At 36.8% G+C, this 27,673-nt stretch overlaps 1 protein-coding gene across 5 annotated transcripts in view; it reads right to left on the bottom strand.

Annotated features, from left to right (window-relative positions):
* Positions 1–27,673, bottom strand: part of RAPGEF2 (Rap guanine nucleotide exchange factor 2) — a 185,420-nt gene that overhangs the window by 28,893 nt on the left and 128,854 nt on the right. For 4 of the 5 annotated variants that reach the window (XM_041479890.1, XM_041479889.1, XM_041479887.1 and 1 more), the window contains 9 exons: positions 17,361–17,492; positions 8,632–8,809; positions 6,824–6,960; positions 6,090–6,248; positions 4,343–4,495; positions 3,804–3,968; positions 728–835; positions 433–636; positions 218–326 (listed from right to left, as the gene is read on the bottom strand). In XM_041479890.1, the coding sequence (XP_041335824.1) occupies positions 218–326; positions 433–636; positions 728–835; positions 3,804–3,968; positions 4,343–4,495; positions 6,090–6,248; positions 6,824–6,960; positions 8,632–8,809; positions 17,361–17,492 (1,345 nt within the window). The remainder of the gene's footprint in view (positions 1–217; positions 327–432; positions 637–727; positions 836–3,803; positions 3,969–4,342; positions 4,496–6,089; positions 6,249–6,823; positions 6,961–8,631; positions 8,810–17,360; positions 17,493–27,673) is intronic. The other variant, XM_041479891.1, reaches the window with a different exon arrangement.

Here is a 27,673-nt window from a genome sequence, read left to right as displayed (position 1 = left end):
TCCAGAAACATACACTTGTGAGAGGGAAGTCACATCATGTAAATCCCTACTCATAAATTTTTCTTTGCAATTATGAACGAAGGTATTTTATGACCTTTGTGTTTCCTTTTTCTATTCTCTCCAGGACAAAAGAGTTTCAAACAAAACTATTTTAAGCTATTAAAAAAATAATTTAGATCTCTATCAAAACTAGAATGAACAATGCAGACAAACTTACCAAATAAATTGGTTTTCACAGTGATAGACAGATGAGTGTTATTTCTAAGGATTTCCATGGCTTTTGTCAACTGAATGTTTTCAAAGTTTTGACCATTCACTTCCAATATCTAAAATTCAAACAAGTTTGAAAAATTTTCATGCAGTGAAGAGAAAGGAAAAAAAAAAAAAAAACAGGGGAGGGGTAATGGAGGGAAACATTTTAAAATTACATACCTGGTCTCCACGTTTCAAGCCTGCTTCTGTAGCTTTGCTACCAAAATCTACACTGTCAACAAAGATTCCAAACCCCTTTTCTGACCCTCCCAGCAAGATAAAAGGCAAAGGGGCTTCTCGAGATGGCTTTGTTAATGTTATCAATCTTCGTTTAGCTTTAGCAGCACAAGCAATATTTAACAGCCTCAAATGTCCACCCATTTTCTACAAGAGAAAAGCATAGTAAGTTATAGAAAACAACAGCCTGGCTTTTCCCTGTTATCCCAAGTAGTCAGAAAAAAACCCTCACTCTTACCTCCCTCTCCAGATTGTTCTCAAATTCTTCCAGAAATCGAGTCATAGCAGGATCTCCTTCAAAATCATTGAAGTGATTGTTCACCCACAACAATACTACCCGTGTAACCTGAAAATTCATCAATATTATAAATATATTACTGGAATACTCAGAACAACACTACTGCCAAGTTCTTTAACAATACTGGTCATTAAAGGCCCTGTAAATTTTCACTGGAAACTTAAATAATACATATACATACATATTTTTATATATATATATACACACACACACATCCATCCTAATCAAACTTCACTAATATACAATTATGTATCAGGAGAAAAGAAAAAATTAAGTATCAAAATTGCTTTCACTTTAAGCAATTGTAAGCTGTATTTCATAATGAATGCTGCAAGTCAGAAAACACTGGCTGTATCAAATTTTATTAAGTGAGGAATAGTGCACACAGGTAGAAGGCAACAAGGTAGATCCATTTCTGACTTATAACAATTTCCTGTTCATGTACATTTCCAAATCTGCTTAGTTCTCCAAGCACAGGATCACAAAGCTTACAATACAGCCTAATATTGGCTCTTCAATCTCCTAAGTCTTTAGAGGTGCCACCATTAACTTCATTTGGCATTTAGCTCTGTAAAAGATCTCCTGTATGTTTAGAGAGGCAGGAAAAGCAAGATATTGCAAGAAGTAGGAAAGAGGTTTTAACAGCAAAACCAGCAATTCCTTTCCTTAGAGCCAATCTTTCCATTTACTCCTCCTTTTTTCCCTCCATTGGCTATTCCCCCCAAGCAATTATGATGATAGAGCTGAGAAGAATCTTAGCTGGTATTTCACAGTTTCTTAGGAAAAAATCTGAAGAAATACCATTAATTAATACTAATGAAGGTAAAGCCACAAAATAAGAGCTGCATTTTTTAAAACTATATGCTTTTACTATAATGTTCTCTCTTTTAGTATGTGATTTGACCTGGAATATCAGCAGCAGTTGTCCTGACAAAACAAAAGTGTTTTGGTGTCTTGAATTAGTATTGATTCTTGCTATTTTTAAAAAGTTGCTGAATCCAAAACACTTGTGCCACTCAATGCTACCTCTAAAAATACAGCTGCATTTCTTCTTTTATGCTGGGAAAGCAAATCAGTAGGGATAAATCTCTAAACATTTCAAAACCAAACGCTTAAGAACAAAGTCTCATACAATTTAAAAGTCTCATACTAATTTTAATTAGTGCTAACCCCCACCCATTCTTCGTGTCTGCACAAAATCCAAACCTCTGCAGTCCCACATGCTAAAGGTCTGACACCAGGCATACAAAACCAATCCCTGCCACTCTCAAAATTTCTAAGTAGTCTTTCTTTTACTCCAGAAAGGAAATTAATTCAGAAGAACTGCTGAAATTAATGACCAAACTAACCAAGCACTTCAGAATTCCTCATGTTCAGATCCTAACTGAAGGCAACTAGCCAGCTCTACATGCTGCAGCTCCCAGCCACAGGAAAATACTTGAGATTTCTGCACCTTTGAAATTGAAGATGAACTTCATTCCTGTTAAACAGTTTTGATATTTTTCATTACTGTGGATGACACTGGAAGATCCAGACAATGTCTGGTTAAATTTAGGGTAATTGCAGATTATTAAAATTGTCTGGGAAGTTGCAAGCTGTACCACGCAATGTATTTTAAACTACTGCAGTGACAGGTTCACTGTCAGCGCTGCTTTTAAAGTTGGGACTTAACTCATCTACACCCAGAGGACACTGAGCTGGGAGGAGTTGAATGCTGACTTCCAGAGGAATGCCATTACTTGTGTCACAAATTAGGAACAGCATTAAAAGAGGATTAAAGCTGTAAAATCAAGTAACTTGCTGCAGGGCAAAATCATTGCTAGGGCTGGATGTCCAGTGTCCCACTCTGAATGCTTCTGAGTACTGATCATCCCCAGGAAGTTTTACTCACCCCTTTCACTCCCCTTACTGCCTATCAGCACCCAGTAAAAAACAGCCAAAATCTTCCAGATTCCTTATTCCCTACTTGTTTATCTCCACTTGTCCCAAGCTGTTCTCTGCCTCTTGCCTTTCTGTCAGTGCTGCCGGAGGTCAGAAAAGGCTGGTTATTGAGGCAGCAGAACAAAGAGCTGTTCTATGTTCAGAGTGATACAAGCAACTGCGCTAGCTCATGCTTTTAGAGGTTGAGGAGATTGTCCATTGTAGGACAAGCAACATAACTGTAAAGGTGAACTCCAGTATTATAGCTCTGAACAGTATTAGCTGCAAAGCCTACCCTCTGTCATATATAAGATCCTTCCTTCAAGGCACAGCTACACATTTCTGGAAGAAATACCCAGATTTAAATAAAAGCTGAAAACCAAAGTTCACTTTCACTGGTGAATAATTCCCATGGTTTTAAGTTTACAAATATCCGGAAATTTTTAGAATTTTTTAAATTAAGAGGAAGTTGCATACAAGAGGAAATAAAGAAATACAGTTTGAAGGATGATAAAGCCTCAATGGCCTGTGTGCCAAAACTGTATGTACCTTATTCTTCCATCATGGAAATTTTGTTTAGGGAAGATTTCTGATTGCTTTCTTGTGTTTGGGTTGGGCTTGGTGACTTTTTTTTAATGCTACGTAAAGCACAACAGATTGTTAACAATGCATGAATGTTCTATTCTCGTTTTTTAAAAAAATCACGTTTGCCACACTGAATTAACTAACAATATGTACAGAAAACACAAAACTTATTATATGCTCAAACTTGGAGACACAATAAAATTCTACTGAATTACATTAAATAAAAATACTCACAATTGGAAAAAAAAGCTTCCTGTGTACCTGCAACCAACTAAGTTGTAAAAACACAGCAAGGTAAAGCATGGGAAATTCACCTTGCACGAACACAGTAATATTTAAATAAAATAAGGAAAAAAATGTTCTTAGTTTTAGCCATATATTCAGCCATTAAAATATGTCACCAGCTATTTGTATCTTAAGCAATTTAGTCATTCTCTCTAAAGCATATTTTATTCTTGTTGCTTATATTTTAATGCAAATGGTAACAATACATGATTCAGGAGATTTTCACCTTATCCCTGAGGCTGGGGTCATTGAACCACTCCAACAACTTCTTGCCCACTTCCATTGGGCTGGAAAGAAAGGTCCTATACGTCAACAGGAAGTCTTCTATAAATGTTGGGTCTACCACAGAGTGCTCTTCCACCAAATGCATTGTTAACCTTTCAGCTGTCCCCTATTGAAAGCAAAAAATTTTAAAAACCATAGTTATTAACACATTTTCAACACATGCAAATTTGTTTTCTTGTAACATACTGAAGACTCATCACACCAGAAATACTGCCATCCACTAACTGATGTGCTAAGCAAACATAACAGCTTGACCACTGTGTTAAGAAACGTAAAAAAAAATAAAATTATGTAATTAATCTCTACAGAAACCACCTATCAGCATGCATAATTATTTTTAAAAATCTCAAAATATTAACAGTCCATTTTCAAATATTTACTTCTACAATACATATCTCAGCTGATCCTGGACCTAACTTGCCAAGTTAAGAGGTTTACAGAACACAGATTTTTTCAAGAGACTCTCTCTTTTCCTTTTACCTTGATGACAATGTGGCCTTTTCTCGTTCCAGTGCGGTCAAGCTCCCTGTGCTCCTTCACCATCACAATCTCCCCTTCCTCTTCTACCTTCTGCATGTTCTTTTCCACTTGGTTGAGGATGCGGCAATAGTCTTGCTGGGCTATGCAAACAAACTGGAAAGCACACCAGTGTTAAAAGGTTACATCTTCAGAAGAGCATTTAGACTTAAGGTGCAAGTACTCAATCAACAGACAAGATAAAGTAGCTCCTCAGCCTGCAGTGAGCCTTTCCAACAGTTTTTGTCTTTCCAACAGTTCAGCTGTAGCAAGCAGATGAACAGACAGGCACAGTGCTGTCACTACAACCCTGCAGTTAGAGGAGACCAAGATCCATCAGAGCAATATGATTTAGTATTCCCAGCCATTTCCATTCAGTTGCTTTGACCTGCCCACTGCTGGAGATGAAGGCCAGTTCTTTTGTGGTGTTTAGAAGAGTTAAGTAAAATCCAGCTTTTATTTTTTGTGCCTCTTGTTTTGGTAAATAATCTTCTTTTTTATAGCTATTTTATTGAAGTCAATTACTAAGAAAAATAACATTTATTCAATTAATTAGTGCAGGCACGAAGAAAGAAATTACTTCTTGGCTTAAAGCATACAGCAGCAAAATTATTTTCTACAATCATCAGTTCAGCCAAGAATAAATATCTTTGGAATGTTCCTAATACCTACACCGTACAAATTTAATTAAGACCAACCATAACAAATTGGAAAAAGACTACATTGTACACAAATTGTTATACACTTGTCTCTTTTGGGGAACAAGATTAAACTGCCTTATTATATGAATTTGGGGTATTTAACTGAGAGGAACAGTGTTTCTTATGGTTGAAAAGTTGTTAAATCCTCACATACATACTTAGGACAAGGGCCTAAGAATCAGAGACAGTATTTTCTCTTTAAATTCATTTGCACAACATTTCATTTTTCCAGCAGCTAGTAGTAGCTGAAACAGAAGTCCCACAGTTTGGATTTGCTGAAAACATTACCCTAACAAGAAACCATTTATGCACATTTTGGGAGTTAGATGGGCAAGCTAAACCAGGTGACTCTATTAACACATATTTTCACTCCTTTCAAAGGTCATTACTGGAAGCTAATTAGCCATCAGGACCAAGCAAAATGCTTAATTCACTCATGGCTCTGCTATAATTTTCTGGATGGGAATAAGCAAATAGCAACCACATAATCAGATTCAGCCAGTAGTTTTATGCCATGAAAAGCATTCTTTACATCTGACTGCTTGTATTACAATAAACATCAAGGCTTTTCCTTTGAAAGGTCAGATTAGCCAAAATTAGATCTTTCACTCAAACCACAGGAGATAAAGTTTGTATTACTCTGATATTCAGTAACTGAGTTGAGTAAGGAAGAATGGCTATTAGATGCAGAAGGGAAGGAGCCTGTCATGGCTAATGGACCTTGAGATCCTACTAAGGAGCACTGGAAGCAATGGATGTATGGCTGGTGGCCCTCACCTTTTGGAAAAAGCATGTAGAGAAACACCTTCATGCAAAATGATGCTTTACCCAAATAAAGATAACTCAATTTCCCAGACTTTGGGTATGCAGGAGCCATATTGCCCAACTACTGTCCAGGGTTACCCACTGGATATTTTACGTACATTCAGTTTAAAATAAAACTGGGTCTAATTATTGAGTTGCACTTCACCTGTGTGGGTGTGAATTTGCATGTACCACAGACACTCTACCTGGCAGTCATCCACTTTGGTTCTCATCACTCCTTTCATATATTCCTTTTCCATGGTGGGGGAAACACCAAAACTATTCCCCATGCACAATATCTCTGTTCTTCCATCAGGGTATGTCACCTCCACAGAGCCATTCAAAATGACTGACCAGGAATCCAGCTACAAATCAAACATTGCAGGATACATGAAGACCAAATCACTTAATATTTTAATATCATACTATATAAATACAACTCTCACAATTGTTCTAAAGCACAAGTTATTTTCTAGTACCTATTAAAAATTTTACAAGCTCATTTTCCTTAAATGTACAGCTATTTCCAGCTCAAGAAAACTGGGATCTTAAGTTCATCTTTAGTATTAAGAGGTAATTTAAGACTGTGAAAAAAAAAATAGAGGAAGTTTTAAAACAGCACTTGAATACAGAAATAAAGTCCCCAGATGAGTTCAAATAGGCAGGAAGCATTTTGTACAGTACAGAGAATGTTTTCTGTTTTTACTGCTTAAGAAATGTGTGAATGCCTAAACAAAAGTTTTCAGAAAATCCAGAACAAAAAGAGTCCTGATTTACCTGAATGTTGCTTTTTTTTTTGTTTGTTTGTTTTTGTTTTTGGTTTTTTTTTTTTTTTTTTGTTTTTTTTTTTTTTTTTTGTACAGTAACAAAAGAGGACCTTAACTGTGTGGAATCTGGGATGTTTGGTATAATAGGAGAGTCAAAAGCAACTTCTACTGACCTCTTCCCCATCGTTTAGTACAATAGTTCCCGCTCTCTCCACAACAGCAAACACCATTACAGCACAGAGTTCTCTCCTCACTGACATTGTCATGTTGGCAAAAGCAGGCAATTGATGCATGAATTCCAGTAGTTGTTCTGAAGGAGAAAAAGCCCACTGAGTCGTGCATGTCAAAACAACAAAGCACAGTAAAGACAGTTCTTCAGCAAGATGCCTGAGGCTGCTTAAGCTAAACTGCTGCACAATCATTTCTGTATACTAATAAATCATGTACAGTGGCCTGTTTTAATTACTGGGTATTTTGTAGACACAGACTGGCTGGTCATATCATCAATAGAAACCCTGCAAAGTAAAAGTCAGCATAACGGAAGGATTGTAATGTAACCAAGAGCTCTGAATACAACCAATGATATTTTTAATACTCCAGTCAGGGCAATAATTTCATTGTGACTAGAACAATATAAAACACAGCAAGACAAATTTCACAAAACTGAGCAAGTTGTTTGGTAAAGCTAACACCTCCTAGTCATTGTCAGGTGGTTTCACAAAGGTTGTCTCAGATGGGCCAGACAGGATTACTGTCTTAAATATGACTACTGCTGCTCTGTCTTCTACATGCACTTGAGTTGCACTTGTACTCAACAGTGAGCTTCCTGTATTTTCATTTTTATGCTGTTCATAACTACAGAATTTAATTTTAGCAGTCCTGCCAAGTGATTATATGCCCTAAAAATATTTTTGCATCCAGATTGATCTAAAATGTCTATTGAAAGAGTTCAATAGGACCCCATCTTTTCCCTAATTTTTAATTTACTCTGAATCACAGAAATATTGTGGTTAAAAGGGACTTCCAGAAGTCACCTGGTCAAACCTGCCTGCTCAAGCAGAGCCATCTACCACCAGTTTCCCAAGAACACATCCAAACATCTTCTGAATATCTTCAAGGAGGAATACTAACACCTCTCTGGACAACCTCTCACAGCGCTCAGTCATAGCAGAAAAAAAAAAAAAAAAGCATTTCCTAGTGCTCTAATGGAGCCTCCTGTGTTTTAGTTTGTGCCCTTTGTCCTCTCACTGGACACTACTGAGAAGACTCTGGCTCCATCATCTTTACACCCTCAAGCCAGGGTATTTCTATACATTAATGAGATCCCCTGAGCCTCCTCCAGGCTGAACAGCCCCAAGCTCACTTAGACCTTCCTTGCATAAGAGATGCTTTAGTCCCTTAATCATTTGATAATCAACCTTAATCATCATTTAGTCATACTTCAATAAAAGAAAAATATCTCCCCCAGTGAAACAGATTAGATTAAAATTTGGATTCTAGTTCTGTTTTGCTTTCAATGTGTTTACTTGTATGTTAACATAGCAAATTAGTTTGATTAGATGCACATTTATGTTAAGGTTTTAAAGGCTGCAATGTTTGCAGCAAATGTCAAGTCACAATGTCACAACTGACAATTAAAAATATACTGTGAGAAGCAGTGCTGACATTAATGTCACCTTTGCCAAGGTTCTGTCTGTTTTCCAGGTTTCAGTGACATCTCCTTCATAAACCTGTTCTGATATCCATTAGAAGCTGAAGCTTGAGATCAAAAGGGCCAGCAAGTAATAGTTTCACCCATATTATGTGTTTTCCTTACTTGTTCACATTATATGTACACTTATATAAAAACCAATAATAATAAACACTAAACTTACCAACTACAAAGGCCAATGATTAAAATAAAACAGCAAGCTCAAAAATTAAGTTTTTGGATGTGAAGAAGAACATGTTTGACAATATTTAACTACATTGCAATACTTACCAATGTCATCATCTGTCCGGTCTATTGGGTCTTTCTCCAAGCAGTCTCTTACAATATCCCTACTCATCAAAGGATCTGATGCCCTTTCAATGTCTTCTTCATCATCATCATCCTCAGAATCCACTGCTGTCTCTGGCAATCCACTGAGATCCATATCACCAGCCTCACTTTCTGTAGCCTAATTAGTGCATAAACAATTAAAAAACATTCAAATATGTTCTTTACTGCTGCAGTTTTCTGGTTAAATGTACAGAGATGAATTCTATCATCTAGCAAATGACCCAAATTTATTCAATATTTTATATTGCTTTTTTCCTTATATATCTTTTAAAAACAATTAACAATTTATCAATCCAAACCCACTGTGTTTAAATAAGACTTTTAACATTTGTTTTAATCAGTCACACAAACAAAGGATTCAACAGATATTACTTAATCTGTGGGTCTTGGGGGGATTGAAGGCTATTACATTTCAAGCAACAATGTCTTGGACTGTTAGCTGAATATAATTTTTTTCAATAAACAGTTCTCATTTGACAATTTCTGTGCTCACCCCAAATTTACATTTTCAGACAGGAAAACAACATAATTTTAAACAGACAGTTTGGGGAAATGAGAACAGCATCAAAATGCTACAGGAATTTTTCTATCTCTCAGTCACCTAGGATTGTATTTTTCTTTTACAATTCCAGTTGAACATGGTTAAATATGTCTTTCATTTGCTGATAAACTGCCTAAGAAATTACAGATGCAGAAAAAACGCAAAGTCATTGCTTAAACACAACAGATGGACTACCCAGAATATCTGTCAAACTTCACCTCCCCTGAATTGTATTAAAATGAATGAAAATGTAGTTCAGATATAGCTTGAGGTCATTAGTACAGCACCTAAAGGTAAATATATTTTAATGATCAAGTTTGAAGACTGAACACTTTAATAAATCCCACAAACATTTGTCTGTCATGGCTTATACGGCTGCTTTTCCTCAGAACCTGATTTAATACCATGGCAGCTGCCAAGGCTTAGCTATGACAATTTTTAAAGAAATGCAAGCTCCTAATGAGCAAGTTTTAAGCCATGGCTTGAGAAATCCAGTTTCACAGGCCTTAAAGGAATGGCTTGTTTCTGACACTCTGGGAGCACACAATGCTTTCACATCTACTTTAAAAATACTACACGGGACGAACACACCTACTAAAGCTTGTTTCATCAATCTATCTCAGACTGGTGAAAAAGACAACCCCCAAAACTAGGTCACTCTCTAAGCACAGAGAAGGTAAGAGAAATTGCATTGGTAATTTTGTAGAATCATCTCCCCTATTCCTGCCTCCCTATCTGTGGCTGACATCTGTTACTTTAATGCCACTATACACAGCCACCTCATGAACTGCAGCATATGGCTGGAGATGGATCAGGGGCAGCTAGTGAGAGTCTTAAATGCTTCTGTCCTACAGCACAACACAACCTCTGTAACTGGGCCTTGTTAATATAAAAAAAGCATGATAACAGCATCTACGTAAAATTTGAATTATTCTCACTTTGTGGTTTTGGGTTGGGTTTTTTTCATTGTTGTTGTTCATTTTGGATTTTAGTGGCTTTTTTGGTTTTGATTTGGCAAGAAAAAATGCTGCTCGTTTTTTTAACCAGGATAAGGAAAGATGTTACTGGCATAGAAATAAATCCCAAAACATAGCAAAGATAGCAGCATTTTTATGAGCAGTCTTACTGTGTTTAACATGCACATTCCCTGCGATACATTTGAAACAGCTGCTGTAACTACTCTTTCAAAATAGCCTTCATCAAAAGTGACTGGTGGAAAAATTAGTGGTGATGAGTCAGTAGACACACAGCTTATGACACCAATCTGTCAGTATCTGAAGTCTCCAGCAGTGACAATTCCAGTGACAGTGGGACTGATTCACAGTCAATTTTGCAAACCTTCCCATCACTAACAAGTGCCCCTCCTACCTGCCCAGATTAAGCCCTCTCAAAAGCATGTTAGAAAAATTAATGCAGAACTCAATTTAGTCACACAATGCTAACATAGACAAGAAACTTCCACCTATTGTAAAACATCTGATTATTAAAAGATAAGTTATTTTACTGTCTTAAATTAAACAGAACTGGAAAACTCTTGAAGCTCTATTATCAAGAAGACTCGATGCTATTTAAAACAAATTATCACACTGAATTAAATGTAACTTTGGACTCAGGAAACACTTTACAAATACTACTAAAGGATACAAGATTTGCCAAAGATGATCACAATTTACACTCACTGTTTCTTCTTTTTTTTTGACAACTGAAGTTATTGGTGCATGGAAAGCAACTACTTCTAATTTCCTATCAAAAAACCCAAACCATTGCAACAAAGAAGCTCATCATTGAATGCAATAATCCACAAAGTAATAAGAAAGTCTGTTAATTTAGGACACCTTTAAAAACACCTTCAGAAGAAAAAAAAATTACATGTTTTCAAACAACTTTCCGAAATTTCTATGATCATGCAAAAGATAGCAAAGAAAGACAAATGTAGCCTTTCTGCATGACAAAAAACTAAACCAAACAAACCCAACTCCCCCATCCCAAACCCACAAACAAACAAACAAAACAACCAAAAAAAAAAACCAAACCAGAAAACTAACAAAACCTTGAGGGTCCTTGTGTTTATACATCACAAATAGCTTTTTTTGGTTTAGTAGCAGTATGTATGATGTCAAGTATTCAAGGTCCTCTTGCTGAGACATTAAACTTCATGACCCAACTACTCTGAGTGCTTTTTTATCCCCTTCTGTGTGAGAAAAACCAATCATATCAGCACAGGAACCCTTGGTTACTAAGCAATAGCCTTGCATCTGTCTAAGATTAAAGGGGAAACCCCCATGAGCTCCTTTGGGCATAGGGGATTCCATATGAACCACAGCCACCAAAAACCCAAATACAAGATGAATATCCAATAGAATTTGTACTACAGTCAGTCATGAGGCTTACATCTTCTCAGGACATGTAATCAAGGATGAAATACACCTCAGAATTGCCATTCTTGGGTGTGTGTTGTACTTTGGTTCTTAGGCAATAAGAGACATTAGTTTCACTTAAATAAATCTGAAAAGATTGTATGCAAGAAAAATGTTGGTTGCAGCCTGAAGTACAAAACAATGTCTCTCCACAGTCTGAATACCAACTGCGATAGCAAACTTCTCATGTCATCTTTCCATTTTCTGTGGAGAAAATTTTTCAAGCTTCAAAGCAATCTCATAATAGTGACATCCTAATATTTTATTTGTCACATCACCGACATGACAGTTAAGAGACTAAGACAGACGTTTTCAAGCCTGAGTTACAGTAGTATTTCATATTTGACACATAGGGAGAATCTAACCAATTTGAAGCAGTGGCTATAAAGGTTAATACTGCACCAACAAAAAACTAGTTGCTTCAGCTGCAGAGGATCTTGAAATCCAAACACACTTCCAGATTTGAGTGATAACAGCTAATTAAGCAAATACTGTCAAATAACCAGGGTAAAGATGTAAACTTAAAGAAGCCTTGTCTAAGTTCTTGGTTAGCCTTTAGTTCCTTGATTGACATGAGGAAGAAGGGGAGGAATAAGAAAAGAAGAACAGCATTCATTCTCCCTAGGTCAGACTGGGGAATGGTGGACCCTTCTGGTCACTTCAGATTGGCAGGAGAGGAAGCCGGTTAATCCCAACTCTCCTGGTCTTTGATTTTTTAGATGCACCATGACAATGAGATAATGAGAGAGGTAATGGACTACACAAGCAGCTGAAGAAGATGGCTTCATTTACTGCCTGTCTTCCTCCTCCTCCACTGAATTTTTGAGTTTCTTGAGAAAACAGATTAGAAGAGGTTAAGGACAATCTCTATGCAACCAAGTAACCCTCACTCCAGCGAAACAACTGCTTCATCACACACACCCCACCCTTACTAAGGGAAACAAAGTGGGAAGACTTGGAGAGCTGCTTATATGACTGGCTCTGTTTTAAGTGGCCTTCATGGTTTTCTTTCTATACTGGTTTGAGAAAAACTTCCAACTGATGGTAACATAAAGAGAAAAAACTAGAAAACCTGTAAAAGTAACCAGACTAACTACAGATTTCTTAGTATTTCAAACAGACTATTTTAACCTTTACTTTTCTAGAAATTTTATTTTAATTGCTTTTTTAAGGAAACATTGTATCACTGTGAACATTAAATTCCCCTTGTAACTATTGTTACCACCTAAAATCAACAATCCAAAATCTCCAAACATGCAAGAGAAAAAAAACCAGCACAAAAAGAAATAACAAAACAAAACAAAACAACAAAAAAAAAGCATGAACAGAAGAAACTCCTTGCACAAACCAGAAATATGTTCATTGCCTGGTGTAGTCCTTCAATTCCACAAAGGTAACAAAGAAAGAAGCCATTCTCAGCTCAAAAACACCAGCTCTACACTACTTCTCAACCACTGTCGTTTAAGGGCTAAAAAATGAACTAAAAAATGAAAATAAGAATGTCTATTACCAAAACTACTCACTTTTACTTTCTAATTTTTAAGCTGATACTGATACAAAGCACAGTGGCTCTACCTGACTCATTAAATGGCTTGCAGAAGTCACATTAGCTTGAAATATTCCCTCATGTCATATAGACACAATGGATTCAGTGTCTCCACAGAGACAGAAATAATGTCTGAGGCTTTATTTTAAATTAGCTTTCAGATGACTGAGCAAAAGTTTACAATATCAATAAATTAAGATGAAATTCAATCCATGCAACTATAATATGTATTTGTCTATTAAATAGTCATACTACAATCAACTACAATTATTACATGTACAGAAATCATCCACAATCTGACATCGTAACATTATTTTTTTCATGCTACATTGACACGAGTGCAAATGTCCATGCAATACCTTAAAACTCCTTCAGTCCAGGCTTTTCACAGTGCTCTCCATATCTGTTCTTTCATTATCTACCCCAAAATCTACAACACAGCAGCCCACGTGCCACAGAAGTCAGCCTGAGCAGTTTTCCTCACTGAAGATGGAAATGCGTAGCAATGCAGACAACCCACCAGGAACAGCGTCCCCCCTTATTGCCAATAATTGCCTCCTTCTCAGAACGGAGCAACACCTGCCAGGACCACAGGCATACAGAACATGGACTCTGGAAGTCACAGAGCAGATTAGGAGACCCTGAATTTACAGGAGTGATAAGGAACTGCATAAGGCTTTGTTGAAAAAGCAGGGGTGGCAGTCCACAGGACAATTTACCTGAGCTGTTCCAGCCACTCTGGCATCAGCCAGAGCCCTGCACTTCAGCAGCTGATACAGTCAAAAAGACTGGCTTTACCTTAAGGCAAAATGTCTTTATTTTGCATACAGTGACTAAAGGGCAGACTGCATGGACTCTGGTTTGAGAGACAAAAGACTGGTCTCACTCAGGATAGGAGCTGCTGACGGGTAGACCTTTCTTCTAGGAGCTGCCATACCAGAATCATGAGAAAACAAAGCTGACATCTTGAAAATTTCCAAGCAATAGACACATCCTGGGAGGGTCTCAGAAAGGATGTTCCTGGTTTCCTGTACCGACAGTGGTATCTGGGCAGGCACTGAGGGCACGTAAGCATGGCAGGAAGCCACCAGTCTGAGGACAGGATAAGGCAAAGAAAGGCTGGCAAAGAGCTGAGCCAACACAACAATGCTTCCCAAAACAGGGAGGGGGAATACTACACGTTCATGAGCTTAGATCTCCTCACTCTCCCATTAATCTGGTAATATATTTAGCAGGTATAGGAAACATTTAGGAGCACATAGGAACAGGTATATTTGTTCATTTAAGAATCATTAACTAAGCCTAGGAATCAAGAGCAAGCAGCCACACATGAGATGCAGCAGTGAATGATTTGCTTTGCCAAGTCAAAAAAGGACAGAAGCAAGGAATTGTTATTGGCAAATACAAGGCAACACATGATCTGCTGACATTCAGCATCCCCTTCCTCTCAAGTCACCCTACAGAGTTTGTCATTTGAACTTATTTCCTAAAATAAAAACAACAGTATTTAAGGACCTTACTAACTGGCACCTGATATGTTTTTGAAACTTGGGTGGGGTAAACACAAAGTTGATTTTATTTTGGTAAGTATTTCTTATCCTAAAAGAAGTTCTTTCATGTGCAACGTTTGACAAACAAATTTAGATACCACATTAATATTTAAAAGGAAGTATTCTCAGTTCAATGCTGAAAGCATCTGAAGATTCAGCTTCATGATTTATTTAAAAAATCTTAAAAGGCCATGAACATATTTTCACTGGAAGCAGCTGCTCTTAAGGCTACAGAACTAATACTTACGGGATGCAAAACATGACATATTACCTCAGAGTTCAACAGTAATGATCTAAATAACAGTATAATTTTTAAAACCTTTTTTTTTCTACCAACTGCAAGACAAGATGATGATCTTTCTAAATCATTGCTTTCTACTTAGCTATAATGAACAGAAGTCCACCCCACTGAACAGAAAAATGCCATTATATACAGAAAATAAGAATCAAAGGAACAATGATCATGAGCTTCACCTAAGACTTATCAAATTGAAGCAAAAAAAAAAAATAACATGTTGATGACATGGATATGGTTTACTGTTTTTGAACTTGGGAGACTCACTTGGGAGAGAATTACAACACAAACAATTGAGAAAGAATGACTGATTCACTCTCTTGGTTTAAAAATATATTTCTCTTTAATCCTTAACTTGGCCCTAGAGGAGTCAAATTACAGCCATTTTATTTTGGTTTGGTTTGGGGTTTTTTTTGGCAATACTTTAACCTAGCCTAACACTGCTATATTACATTATTTTATGACTGAAACAGGCCAGAAATTAATGATTTACCAGAATTTGAGAAATCAAGGCAAACAATACTTGGTACCATTAAATTAAATTCAAGAATTTAAGAATCTTATCAGTTTCCACACCCGAATTTACCATTTCATTAATAAACATTCCTTCAAGTATATGTATTAAGACAAAAAGATGAGGTTGCATTCTACAGTACATGGTCATATATCTGAATGTAGATATGGACATAGGTTATTAGCCATACTTTGACATTGTGCAATTACACAGTTCTTGATAAATCTGTGCCAAGTCACCTTTAAATGTGGTATTAATTGCAGATTAATTTAAGAAACTAGATAATATTTTTAAGAATGGATTATGCATTATGTTTGTAAATTCAGTTTAAAAGAATACTTAAAGAGTAAATTCTGTCTGTATAAATACTTCAGTATACCATTAACTCTCTCCAGACACCAACCATTATGTTGATTCCAACACTGCCAATGAAACCAGTAGGAGTCATAGACCAGGTTGGCAACTACATAGAGAAGTATTTTTCTGAGGTTTCTTTAGTTCTTTTATGAAGCTTGGTTGGTTTTTTTTTTTTTTTTTTTTTTTAAATTGCACAGAAATTCCATTATCTTCTTCACAGTTATGAATGTCTTGCATAAAGTCTGCAAAAAATTTACTTCCAACTTATCTCAAGAATAACTGTATGAGTGTAACTACCTGCCACCTACAGCTGTGTCTCTAGAGGCATTTGTTATTGCTCTGTTAGAGTGGAAATCTTTGTAATGAAATGAACAAAAATCTATAAAAGACGTGAAGAACAAAACTGATTTTCCATCTTCTTCACTCTCACAATATAAACCTAAATCATTTCTCAAAGTAATCCTGTCTTCAGAAGAAATTCTGACAAACCTACTTGACTGACAGATGCTATGCCTCAAGTGTTCAGCTAATTTGATAGTTTTGCAAAAATAAACCTTTGCATTATTGTAATTACTGTCTAAATTGAACTGTGATCTTTTTTTAGCCTATCTTCTTTCACAAAAAAGAAGCTTATAAGCTTATTCACCTGAAAGAGACTATATTCTTCAGCTATGACCACAGCTGAACTTTTATGTATTTTTAGATATGCTTTTCCTGTTGTTTAAATGACTACATTTGCAATTTCAGAATCATCTCAAAAAAACCATTACAGCTCTTCTAGTTAACAGTACTTCATGTTGAAGTGGTCTCACTACTTTATGATTATTTTGATAGAAATATATTTTAATTGGATTTGATTCCTTCCTTTCAAAGTAACAAATTGGTACACTTCCCTATCTGGACAGCTCCTCCTCCGACATTGCAAGAACCATAAAAATCAAGTGAAAAATGCATAATTCCTCATTTTATTTCACTTTAGATTTTTTCCAATTTAGATTTAAACTCTGGATCAATTTCAGAGTTTCTCTAAACTCAAACTGTGCCCAGTGACCAGCACAGAGCTTTACAAGAAGAAGCCACCTCAGAAGTATAACTTTAAAAAGCATCACCAGTTCAACCTACCCAACTTTCTGAGGATGGCCAGGAGAGGAAGCACTGCTGTGAGGTTGGCATCACATTTCTACAGGGTGGGGAAACAGAAAAATGCCCCTCCAGCACAGGATGCTCACTCCATATTTGTTTCTTCCCACCACTGAGTAGGCTCTACATTATGAACCCAACACATCTGAAGCCTGAAATCATTACAATTCCAGCAAAAAGTAGGTTTTTGAAGTCTATTGAGCACTTCTTCAGATAAAAACTGGCAAGAGGCAATAGCAAGGGCATTCAGCTCTTAAATGCAAAACTGCTGGCAATTGCACCTCCCATCAGCATCCCTTCCAGTCTTACCTGGTAGATATCAGAAAGGCTGCTGCTTCCTGAATCACTAGTGATGCTACATCCTGAGTGACTAGATGAAACGTGGGTCACCTGTGGGTGGAGACTGTCAGTAAGGTGCAGCTTTGTGAAATCTGCAGGAAGCTATAGGTGGAGCAGAAAAAGCATCATTACAATTTGAGGGAGATACACAGCAAAATTAATTCAAATCATATATGTCACACTTTACTCTCTGCCAGTACCAACAATTTAAGAAAACCACTGGGGCTTGAGAATGCAGCATACAAATTTTGAGTTATGCAGCTTTTTTAACTCATGCAGAGGTCAGCAAAATACCACCAAATTGTTGCAAATATAAGAGAGTCAAGAAAAACATGTATCTGAGGACAAACATTAGTGAAGCAATATGCCAAAACCCTTCAGTAGCTTGCTGTGGGGTTTGGACAGAATTAAAATGCACATGAATATTGTGCTACTTCCAAAATCACTGGTTTCCTGCAGAATGGGAATTAACAAGGGAGTAAAGTCACATAAATTCTTTGAAAAATCAACCAGCACTGCTCCGGATTTGGTAAACTCTTGTTTCTCAAGTTGACAAAGTACATTAGAGACAAGGAAAATCCAAGTCATTGAGCTATCCATTATACTTTGAGCCAAATAATATGACAGCAAATAGGAAATGTGGTAAGACTGAGACAATTACAAAGCGCTATAATCTTGAAATTAGTTTGTTCACATGCAGTGCTGAAGAATGAATTGAGACAGTATATTTGATCATTTAACAATCATTCACCAAGATTTGTGATATATATTTCTACTCTTGCTTTATGTCCACAGCTCCCATGAAAATCTTTAAGAACCGTGAACATTTCCAGACTGCAGAAAGCGAACATTGACAAAGTAAAATATTTGCTGTCTGAAGAAATATTTAAATGCTATTCCAGGGGCAAATTACTCTTCTCCCCAAGAAGCCTGCACCCCACAGCTAGTTAATAAAATGCATCAATTTTGGTGTGCAATAAATTCTTCAATAATTAAAACCAAAAATCCTTGTTCATGAATTTTGTTTCAACTCAGACAAGGCAGATACTCCCATCTCTAAGGAGTTGTGTTTGTATGAAAAATGTCACATGCAGTGTGTCCATTATTATCCATGTCAATTACGAATGCTACCTTGGTGCTTGTTCTCCCTGGATGGAAATGGAAATAAGATCTCATTCACCATTAAGAGAGAATAAGCCAATCAGTATAAAAGGTTAGGGAAAAAAAAGTCACAAGAGAACATGCTAGAAAAAACTATTAGCTCTATACAGCTAAAGATATGGAATGATTTTAGTGCTGTTTGCCTTGTTTAGTTCTTTTTATGGAACATGCCCCGAAAGAACCTTTGCTTTAATATTTGCTGTGAAATTACAGACAACTGCAAACAGTCTCATTTTGACTGATTGGTTTTTCCTATTCTAATACATCTGAAAAGGATTTCTTCATTATCACAGAATGTCTGCATCAGTGACAGCAAAAATGGCTGCATTTTAAATAAATCTTTCCTAGTATCTTACTGGAAAGAGCAGCTAAAACCAGCAACCAAATACTAATAATCCTAAAAAGCTACAGTAAGCCCAGAGCTAGATTTGATCTTCATCAACAAAGAAAAGACAATTAAAAAAAGCAATACTCTAATACACACAGCCATGAATGCTGCCTCCAGAAAAATCTAGTTATGCTCACTACTGTTAATGAAGTATCAGAAGGAGAAAATACAGCATTAGTGACTGCATTATAGCATCTGTTGTCTTTGCTGCTTTACTTTTCAATCTGTAAGTTTGAATTATCACATAATGGAACCATATATACTGATATTCAGGCCACTATACAATCTTTTTTATCCTTTTTGAGCCATTCTGCAAGTAAGTACTTATTCCATAGGTAGAACGCAAGGAAAATGACACACAGTTTTTGCAATGTGTTGCTGACTACTTCTCAAAGTACAGTCTCTCACAATTGAAGCAACCCACGTTTATTTCAAAGTAGAAATTCCACACATTATTTTAAGATACAAGCACAAATTGTCTAAGATTCACACATTTCATGCTAACTTACACAGATATATTTTGAGGGTTTTACCTTTTATAAAGCATTAACTATTGCAATCCTAAATAAATATTAACTCCATAGGAAGCTGTATATGAACACAGTGTGGCACCCAGCCAAACATGTTCAATTTTATAGTGCCCTGCAAATATCTCCGTGTCATTAACAGCAGCATTTATTTTTTATCAATGCATTAAAAATTTTAAATAATGTTTCATCAAAGAAAATCCAGTTAGTAAGCTAAAACACTCAGTGTTTTAAATGAGCAGCAAGGATTTATGTGTCACTACTGCACATAAGGCAAAAGGAAGAGGCAGAAGATTCCACAACTGATGGAATGCACTGCAAATAAAAGCAAGCCTTCTGAATCTCTTTGGCTCTAGACAATCAGCTGAATGCTTGGTGATTATTGGTTTCAGAGTAACTCCTCAAGTTAAAGCCATGCTGCATGAGCTGGACTTGCCAAGTGGTGACAGAAGATCAGAAGCAGGCATTTTTCTTTAGGCAACCTAACTAGTCACTTTGATCCTAATCAAATAGGACTATTTACAAGCAGAAAGCACATGCTCATATCTTTGTACAACACTACATCTCTGTGCAACATGCCCGAAAGCGGCATCCACTTCAACTGCCCTACCCCCAAAGTTAAGGTGAGAGACTGCATGAAGAAAACAATAAAATACAAAAATTAAATAAGCTGAAACATTTAAACCATAAACTCAGTGAAAAATGTGTGTGAGAAATACATGCATTTCTATTTTAGTCATGTACTGCTGTTTAAAATACTTCATATTTGTATTGTGCACAATGGAAAAAAAAGGTAAAGTACTGATAACAATGCAAACCCACATCTGCTTAAGACTTATATGGAAGTGTGGTGGGCTTGACACCAGATGCCCACCAAAGCCACTCTGTCACTTTCCTCAGCTGGACAGGAGAAAGCAAATACAATGAAAGGTTCAAGGTCAAGGACAAAGAGAGATCGCTCACTGTCATGGGCAAAACAGACCCAGTTTGGGGACAAATTAACTGAATTTGTTATCAATAGGATAATGAGAATAAACCCAAATCTTAATTACTTCCTCCCACGCTTCCTTTCTTCCTAGGTTCAGCTTCACTCACAAATGCACTACCTCTTCCCTTGCAGTAATGTGGACGGGCAAGGAATGGGGGCTGTGGTCAGTTCATCTCACATTGCTTCTACTGCTCCTCCCTCCTTGGGTGGAGGACTCTCACACTCTTCTCCTTCCAAAGGAGGCAGTTCTCCATTATCACCTCCAAAGTGAGCCCTTCCCATGGGATGCAGCTCTTCACAAATTGCTCTGGTGTGGGCCCCCTCTGGGGTCACAAGTTCTGCCAGTAAACCTGCTCCAGTGTGGGCTCCTCTCTCCACAGGGTCAAAAATTCCACCAGGAGCCTGCTCCAATGTGGACTTTCCACAAGCATCCACCTGCTCTGGTGTGGGTGTCCTCCAAAGGCTGCAGGTGGAATTCTACTTTGCTTTGGATCAACACAGGCTGCAGAGGTACAGCTGCATCACCATGATCTGCACCACAGGCTTGGTAAATCTCTGCAGGGACACCCAGAGCACCTCCTGCCCCTCCTTCTGCTCTGACCTTGGTGTCTGCAGGGCTGTTCCTGTCACATTCTCACTCCTCTCTTCTGTGGCTGCAATTGCACAGTTTTTTGTTCTCCCCACCTTTCTTAACTCTATGTTATCCCAGAGGTGCCACCACTATCACTGATTTCAGCCTTGGCCAGTGGCAGGTCTGTCGTGGCACCAGCTGGGTTTGGCTCCATCAGACATGGGGGGAGCTCCTGGCAGCTTCTTACAGGAGCCAACCCTGTGGCCCCACACTATCAAAATCCAGCCACACAAACCCAATACCAGCCAAACCCTTTACTCTTGGAGCACAACGTTTGGTGAATGTTTTTCAGGTAAGCAGAACAAGGACAAAATGCAACATTCAACAACCAGCAAAAAGCTGTCTACCCCAAACCAGGATATTTACCTCCAATTTCTTACTTGCAGTGGGACAGGATTAGAGAACATCATGAAACCATGCTATTACAACTCAGTGAAAAAATTTTCTAGGAACCATCTCCAGGCAGAGAAGAGTGTCTTCATGACAATAGGTATGTTTGCTGTGCTACTGAGTATCACTTTATTATTAAATTATTAAGCACTCTGTGCTTGTATTAAGCTATTGTTCCATTCTACAGTTTAGTACTGACTTTACTATTTAGTATAAGAGTAAAAACAAAAGTTTTCTTGTTACATTTACATGGCTAGATCTAGCACATGCTAAATCCACCAGACTATAAGCAGGATGAGAATGCCTAAGGACCCACCCCTGCCTCAGAAACATCACCTGTCACAGACTGACACCACCACAAATGGTGTCAGAACTGAATTCTCACTTTCATCTTGTTTTACATTTTCATTAAATGACGGCTAGGTTTAAGAAGTCATTCAAAGTAATAAGGATCAAAAGCAGCTGGTATATTTTACATAACAAGCACCACACTTAAATACAGCTTTGCTGAAGCCAACACCTACAATATTTCTTAACTTCCTTACTGAACAGTTTTAGTCACACCATCAGAAGGAACTGGCACACAGAGCAAAAACACAGCAGGGTAATTTAGAAAAATTAATGCATGACTTTTCTTAAGTAAATATAGTTTCAAAACACAGTATATGTACACTAGTTTAAATAATTTATAAACACTAAAAAGATCAGAAACTGTCCTGATAATCTAGTCTCAAACACAACCTTTGTAAGTGACAAACATTAAGGCGATATATGCATAGCTCTAATCACATGTAACAGGGACAAAAGTTTCTAGTAGAAAACATGACCTGATAAAATAGTTATGATCTAAGCCCTAGTCTTAATCTGACAGGGGTGAAAACAGTATTTTATATTTATAATGTAGCTCTTAACATGCAAATATACCTACATAAGTACATACATTTATACCGATTGCACACGTGGATAGAAACCAGAGTTAAAACAATACATCTGGGAACTCCCAATTTTTACTTCTTGAAACTCTAAACCAAAAGAAAACTTAAACAATTATGTGAAACTGTCTTAAGGGCAAAGATATATATCCACTTAGAACTGTACAATACCATAAATCCTATCACATCTTCCCATCTTAAAAGCATCATTTTATTACTTCCATCCTCAAAGTGAGTCACCATGTTATGCATGCAAAACTAACAATTACTTTGCTCTGAATATGTTCCTCCTATTTTAAGAACATCATTAGTTTTCCCTACCCTACAGCGTGCCTTTCATTATAACAAAAGGCATCTTCTACTCAAGGAATTGCTGGACTTAGCTACAAATATAGTATTTTTAAAAAATATATTGAATAAATTTTGAAAATATTTACTGGACAAGAAATTAAAATCCTTGGATACAGCATTAGAATGAATGAGAATAGCCAAAAAATAAGTGAAATTACACCAAAACACTTTCTTTCTTTAAACAATATTTCCCCTTTTTTTTTGAGGTTTTGTTTTGGTTTTTTTCCCATTTGCAATTTTATTTTTTAAATGCAGTTATATGTGAAAACAAGTATAAATGCAACAATGTGAAAGACAAACATAAGAATGTCATTTTACATTACCAGATGAAATCTAGTTAGAAAGCTTCAATATACCACTCATTTAAAGGCAAACAAAGCATACAAACAAAGTCTTCTACTGAAGGCTGCTCAGCACTTTATGAAAGATTTATAAAGCCTGCAAAGTGAACTGAAGTACATTTGCAAAAGAGATGGGATTAAAGAGACTAAAGGTGTAACATTGTTATGCAATTCCCAATGAATGATTTTATATGTAAATAAGTGCCACTGAGACAGACTGAGCACGCAGACATAAAACAACACAAACTATCACCTTTATAGCCTCTATTTCCACTTTCTGAAATTAAAGAAACACAAAAATGCACTGATTCTTCAACCTCCAAACACCTGCACCTGAACACTTATTCTACAGCAGCTCTTTACTAACAAAATAATAAAAGCTACTATACAATAAAAGCCACAATAATAAATAAATTTTTTTTAAAGTTTTTTATTCCTTTTACAGATGACACACTTAGTCCCACAAACCTAAGTAAGTAAACTACAATGAATTGATTTTGGGATTCTGGGTTTTCTTCAGGAAGAGAGAACAACAGCAGGCAAATAAAAGCAATACTGTGCCTTAGTCTTCCTCATTATTTTTTCCTCACCCAAGAGAGAAATCCTGAAATTTTTATTGCACTATGAAAGTGTAGATCACAAAGGCAGCATTCTTCAGTATCCTATAAAATTATTAACACTTAATTTCAATATTTTATATAAACATTTTTTTATATTAAGTGTTTGTACATCTGTTATATTTTGTATTTTAAAGCTATGCCCGCATTTATGGTATTCAATAAGATATGGAAGAAATATTTGTACTAATGCTGGGCATTCATCAATGTGCTATTTCAACATAATTCTTTCACTAACCAAGAGAGACATCAAGGAAAACATTTTTATGGTTGAGTGATTTTAAACACAGCAGTAAATGTAAGTAATTACAGAATAATAAGGTAATTTCTATCGATTCTGTCTACAGACCTGATGCAGGCTGACATGTCCATGCAGAGTTAAATTTAAACTAAAAGCATAAACTATATATAATTAAAATTAGAATGCAATTCCCAGGGAAGCAGGATTTCCTTGCACCTAGGGATGGAAAGGATTGAGAAGCCTCTATATATTTTCTATGAAAACTTCTGCAAGGCTTAAATAAAACCTCCTGGCTTGAATTATGTCTTCTGTATAATCATTCACTTTACTCAACAATACCTCATGTATTTTCAAAGTCCAGAGTTTCTTTAAATAAACATCCTTGTGTGAAACTCTGAAACTTCAGAGACCTAATCTTAAGACTGTTCTTCATCTTGAATCCAGCAAAGGACACAACCTGTGTTCTGAAAATATTGCAGGTAAGTACTACTGCTGTTAAGCAGTTGTTTATACATTGTGGGCTTAGTATACAAAGCCCACAAGAGAACACCTTTAATAAAAAACCAAACCAAACCAAAAACAAAAAGAAGGAAAAAGTATAATAAGGACCTTTCCCAAGCTCTTAATTCTTTCCTCCACTGATATTTTGTTGTAGCTAGCCTCCCAAAAAAACTACTCAGAGGTTCAAACTATTGCAATGGGAGCTGCTGGTCTCGGGGAGAGAGTGAGAGACAGTGAATACGCAGGAACTTCATTCTGCTTCCCTTACAAAACACACACTGACTGCCACTTACTGCACATCTCATAGCTCTCAGCAGCTAATCCTATGAGCACTTCATGCATCGAATCCTTTGCTTGAAGGATTATTGACTTCTGCAGAGACAGGGGTGGTAAAACTTAAATGGGTATCTGGGGAATGAAGAGAAACCTCTCAGAAGCAACTCTTTTTAAAGGAAAAGTAAGAAATACAACACAGAAACACATCCATTCTTATTTAATTTAACTATCTTCTCTGTCGTATGTCTGAATGTGTTAGCATTTGTTCTTCCTTTTGGAAGTATTTTAATCAAAGACACAGTGCAGCATTTCATATTCAAAAGTGCCTTCTTCAGAAAACCTGGCACAAACACTATTCCTTCAGGAAACACAAATGTCAGTTTATTGGCAACAGCTCAGAAGCCTGTCTCAAAATTATCCAGTTAAGGTGTAGCTTCTTCACCGGTCAACAAAGGATAATTCAGTACTTTTAAACTATGGTTTTAAAGTTATAGCACTTCTGCCACAGACATCAAGCTAAAAAGACTGTTCTGCAACTGTTTTGACTGTGCATACACATTTCAGTACCAAGAACTCTTTGACATCCTTAACCACATGTTTCTACGTGGTCTCACAGTTTTTGTTCCATACAGTGCAATGGAAGCGAAACCTTTCAGTAGGGAGTTAAGTAGGATTTTCAAATTTCAAAATTTCCCTTTTTCTTTTTATTGGTTTTTAAGGGCTTTTGGCTTTTTTTGTTTTTTTTTTTTTGTTTGTTTGGTTTTTTTTTGGTTAAGTGTCCAGTATTTTACATTATTTTGATTGCTTTATTTCATGAAGTGATCAGATTTAGGTCCAATCCTATTCTCAGTCACTTTGAAGTACCATGAGTAGCAGAATCTCTGTTTCAGTGTATTATGTCTGCATATGTCCCTATATTTTAAGAGTCCCTATTCCATAGGGGCACAGCCTATCACTCTTGGTAGCACCCTGCTGTCCCACCAAGAACTTGCATTTAAGAGTCCTGACAGAGCCTGCACAGCCACAGCCTCCCACAAACTAACAGCTTCCCAATAACACTGAATAAAACTGGGAAGGGAATTCATCTTGTGGAAATCTACATAATGAAAACCAACAAGCAGGGACAGGCACTCACTGATGACTGCTTTTTAAGCTGAAGGAAAGACTGTTCTGAGGCATTTCAATTGACTTCTGAAATATCTCTAGGGAAAGAGAGTGGAAAACTGAGTTCAATCACTGAACTTCTGTAAAGTTTCCCCATTATTTAACGTACATGGACGAGAAAATAATAAAGCTTGGTTTTGCAGAGATCTCTCTTGGGAATAACTGATTTTTATACTAAGAAAATGCATGTTCCAGTTGATGTTTTTCCCACAGTAAGTATTTCTAAATACTTCCTTTTGTGGCTGTTTGGGTGCTTAATACACTGAGAACTACTGCTGGGTTGGAAACTAAATGGCCCACTTTCAGGGCTTTTGGAGGCTTGTAAGGTTAAATTTTGAACTCTTTGGCCTATTACAAGTAGCTGTGGGAGAGGAAGGAACAGAGAACCTGGTCACAAACTTTGTTTCCACAGGAAACCAGACAAAAGATTCAAGCCTGGGGAAATAAAAGCAAAAAAAGTTCAAGAACACTTTATGTGGGCACATATGTTTACAGGAAATGTTAAATCAAACATTTCCAAGGAAGATGCTTTAAATCCTGCAGAATATTTTAAATAAATAATAGAATGCTCATGTATATCTCATATACAGACTCATTTTGGATTACTTACAGAGCAGTCTCACAAGTGGACACGGAGGATGTTAAAAAGCAATTACACCAGCAGGGGTAAAAATGACGGCACCCCAACCCAGATTTTATTTTCAGCTTTAAAGCACTGCTCAGAATTGAAAACCACAACAGAAAAGAGTTTAGCCCAAAGGTGGAAACATATATCCTGGGCACATCTTAAATGGTTAAAGCAAAGACCTATGAAATGCCTACAATTCCAAGTGTTGAAGCCTCCCCATCAATAGGCTGTTCTTACACCACACCATACATTGGTGGTGGGGTTTTTTATACCTGATCACCGAATACTTCACAATTACAGCATTCTAGCCACTCTAACAAAGCTTAGTGAAGTTTTTTAAACATTCATGAAATGATCGCTCAGTTTTGAACTGAAGCCATTCAATCTGAACTACTGCACTTCGATATGGAACTACATCACTGAATTTTACTGCACTGAGCTAACTTACAAGAGTAAAATATATATTAACTGATTCTAGAGTCAAGAAAAGTAAATTAAGGGCTACTTCAGTTATTTTCTTAAAGATGAGATATGAAAGATGATATATCGAAATATCTTAGAATTTCTCGCTTCCCAAGTGGAGGAAAAAAACTGTTGGCATCGTTGTGCAAAAAGACACTGTTGATAACAAGAGATGAGCAGTAGGAAGAGATGTGAAATCACGCATTTAAAAAAAAAACCAAAAACCAACAGCCTGGGAAAATCCCTGTCAGAAATGACTGTGAAAAAGTTTCCATGTATCAGCTGATCAGAAGGTGACTGAGTTGTTCAGGTGATGCAGCAGAAGGAGAACCCAATATGATCACAGCATGCATCCTCCAGAAATACAGTTCTGGGCTCTTCTCCACGACCCCAGCAGAGACCTTATTTGGAAATTTTGCACACATTCCCAGCTGTGTGTTTTAAAGAAAGGTGGCTTAAAGCCATACACATACATAGAGTCAGAAAAAAACTATCAGGATTATGAGAAGAAAAACTAATACTTGGCAAAGTGCAGGAAGAGCATAGCTTTTTCAGCCCACACTGAAAGATCACTATGCAGAAATAGAAAGTAGGAAAGAAAAATATTTTTAGTAAAAGGCAATGCAGGTGTAAAGCCTAATAAGCAGGAAGCTGAAAGAAGGCTGCTATCTAATGAACCACAGAG

Source organism: Pyrgilauda ruficollis, unplaced genomic scaffold, assembly GCF_017590135.1.
Source record: "Pyrgilauda ruficollis isolate IOZ18807 unplaced genomic scaffold, ASM1759013v1 scaffold5, whole genome shotgun sequence".
Classification (NCBI taxonomy): domain Eukaryota; kingdom Metazoa; phylum Chordata; class Aves; order Passeriformes; family Passeridae; genus Pyrgilauda; species Pyrgilauda ruficollis.
This window is presented reverse-complemented; position numbering and strand designations above follow the sequence as displayed.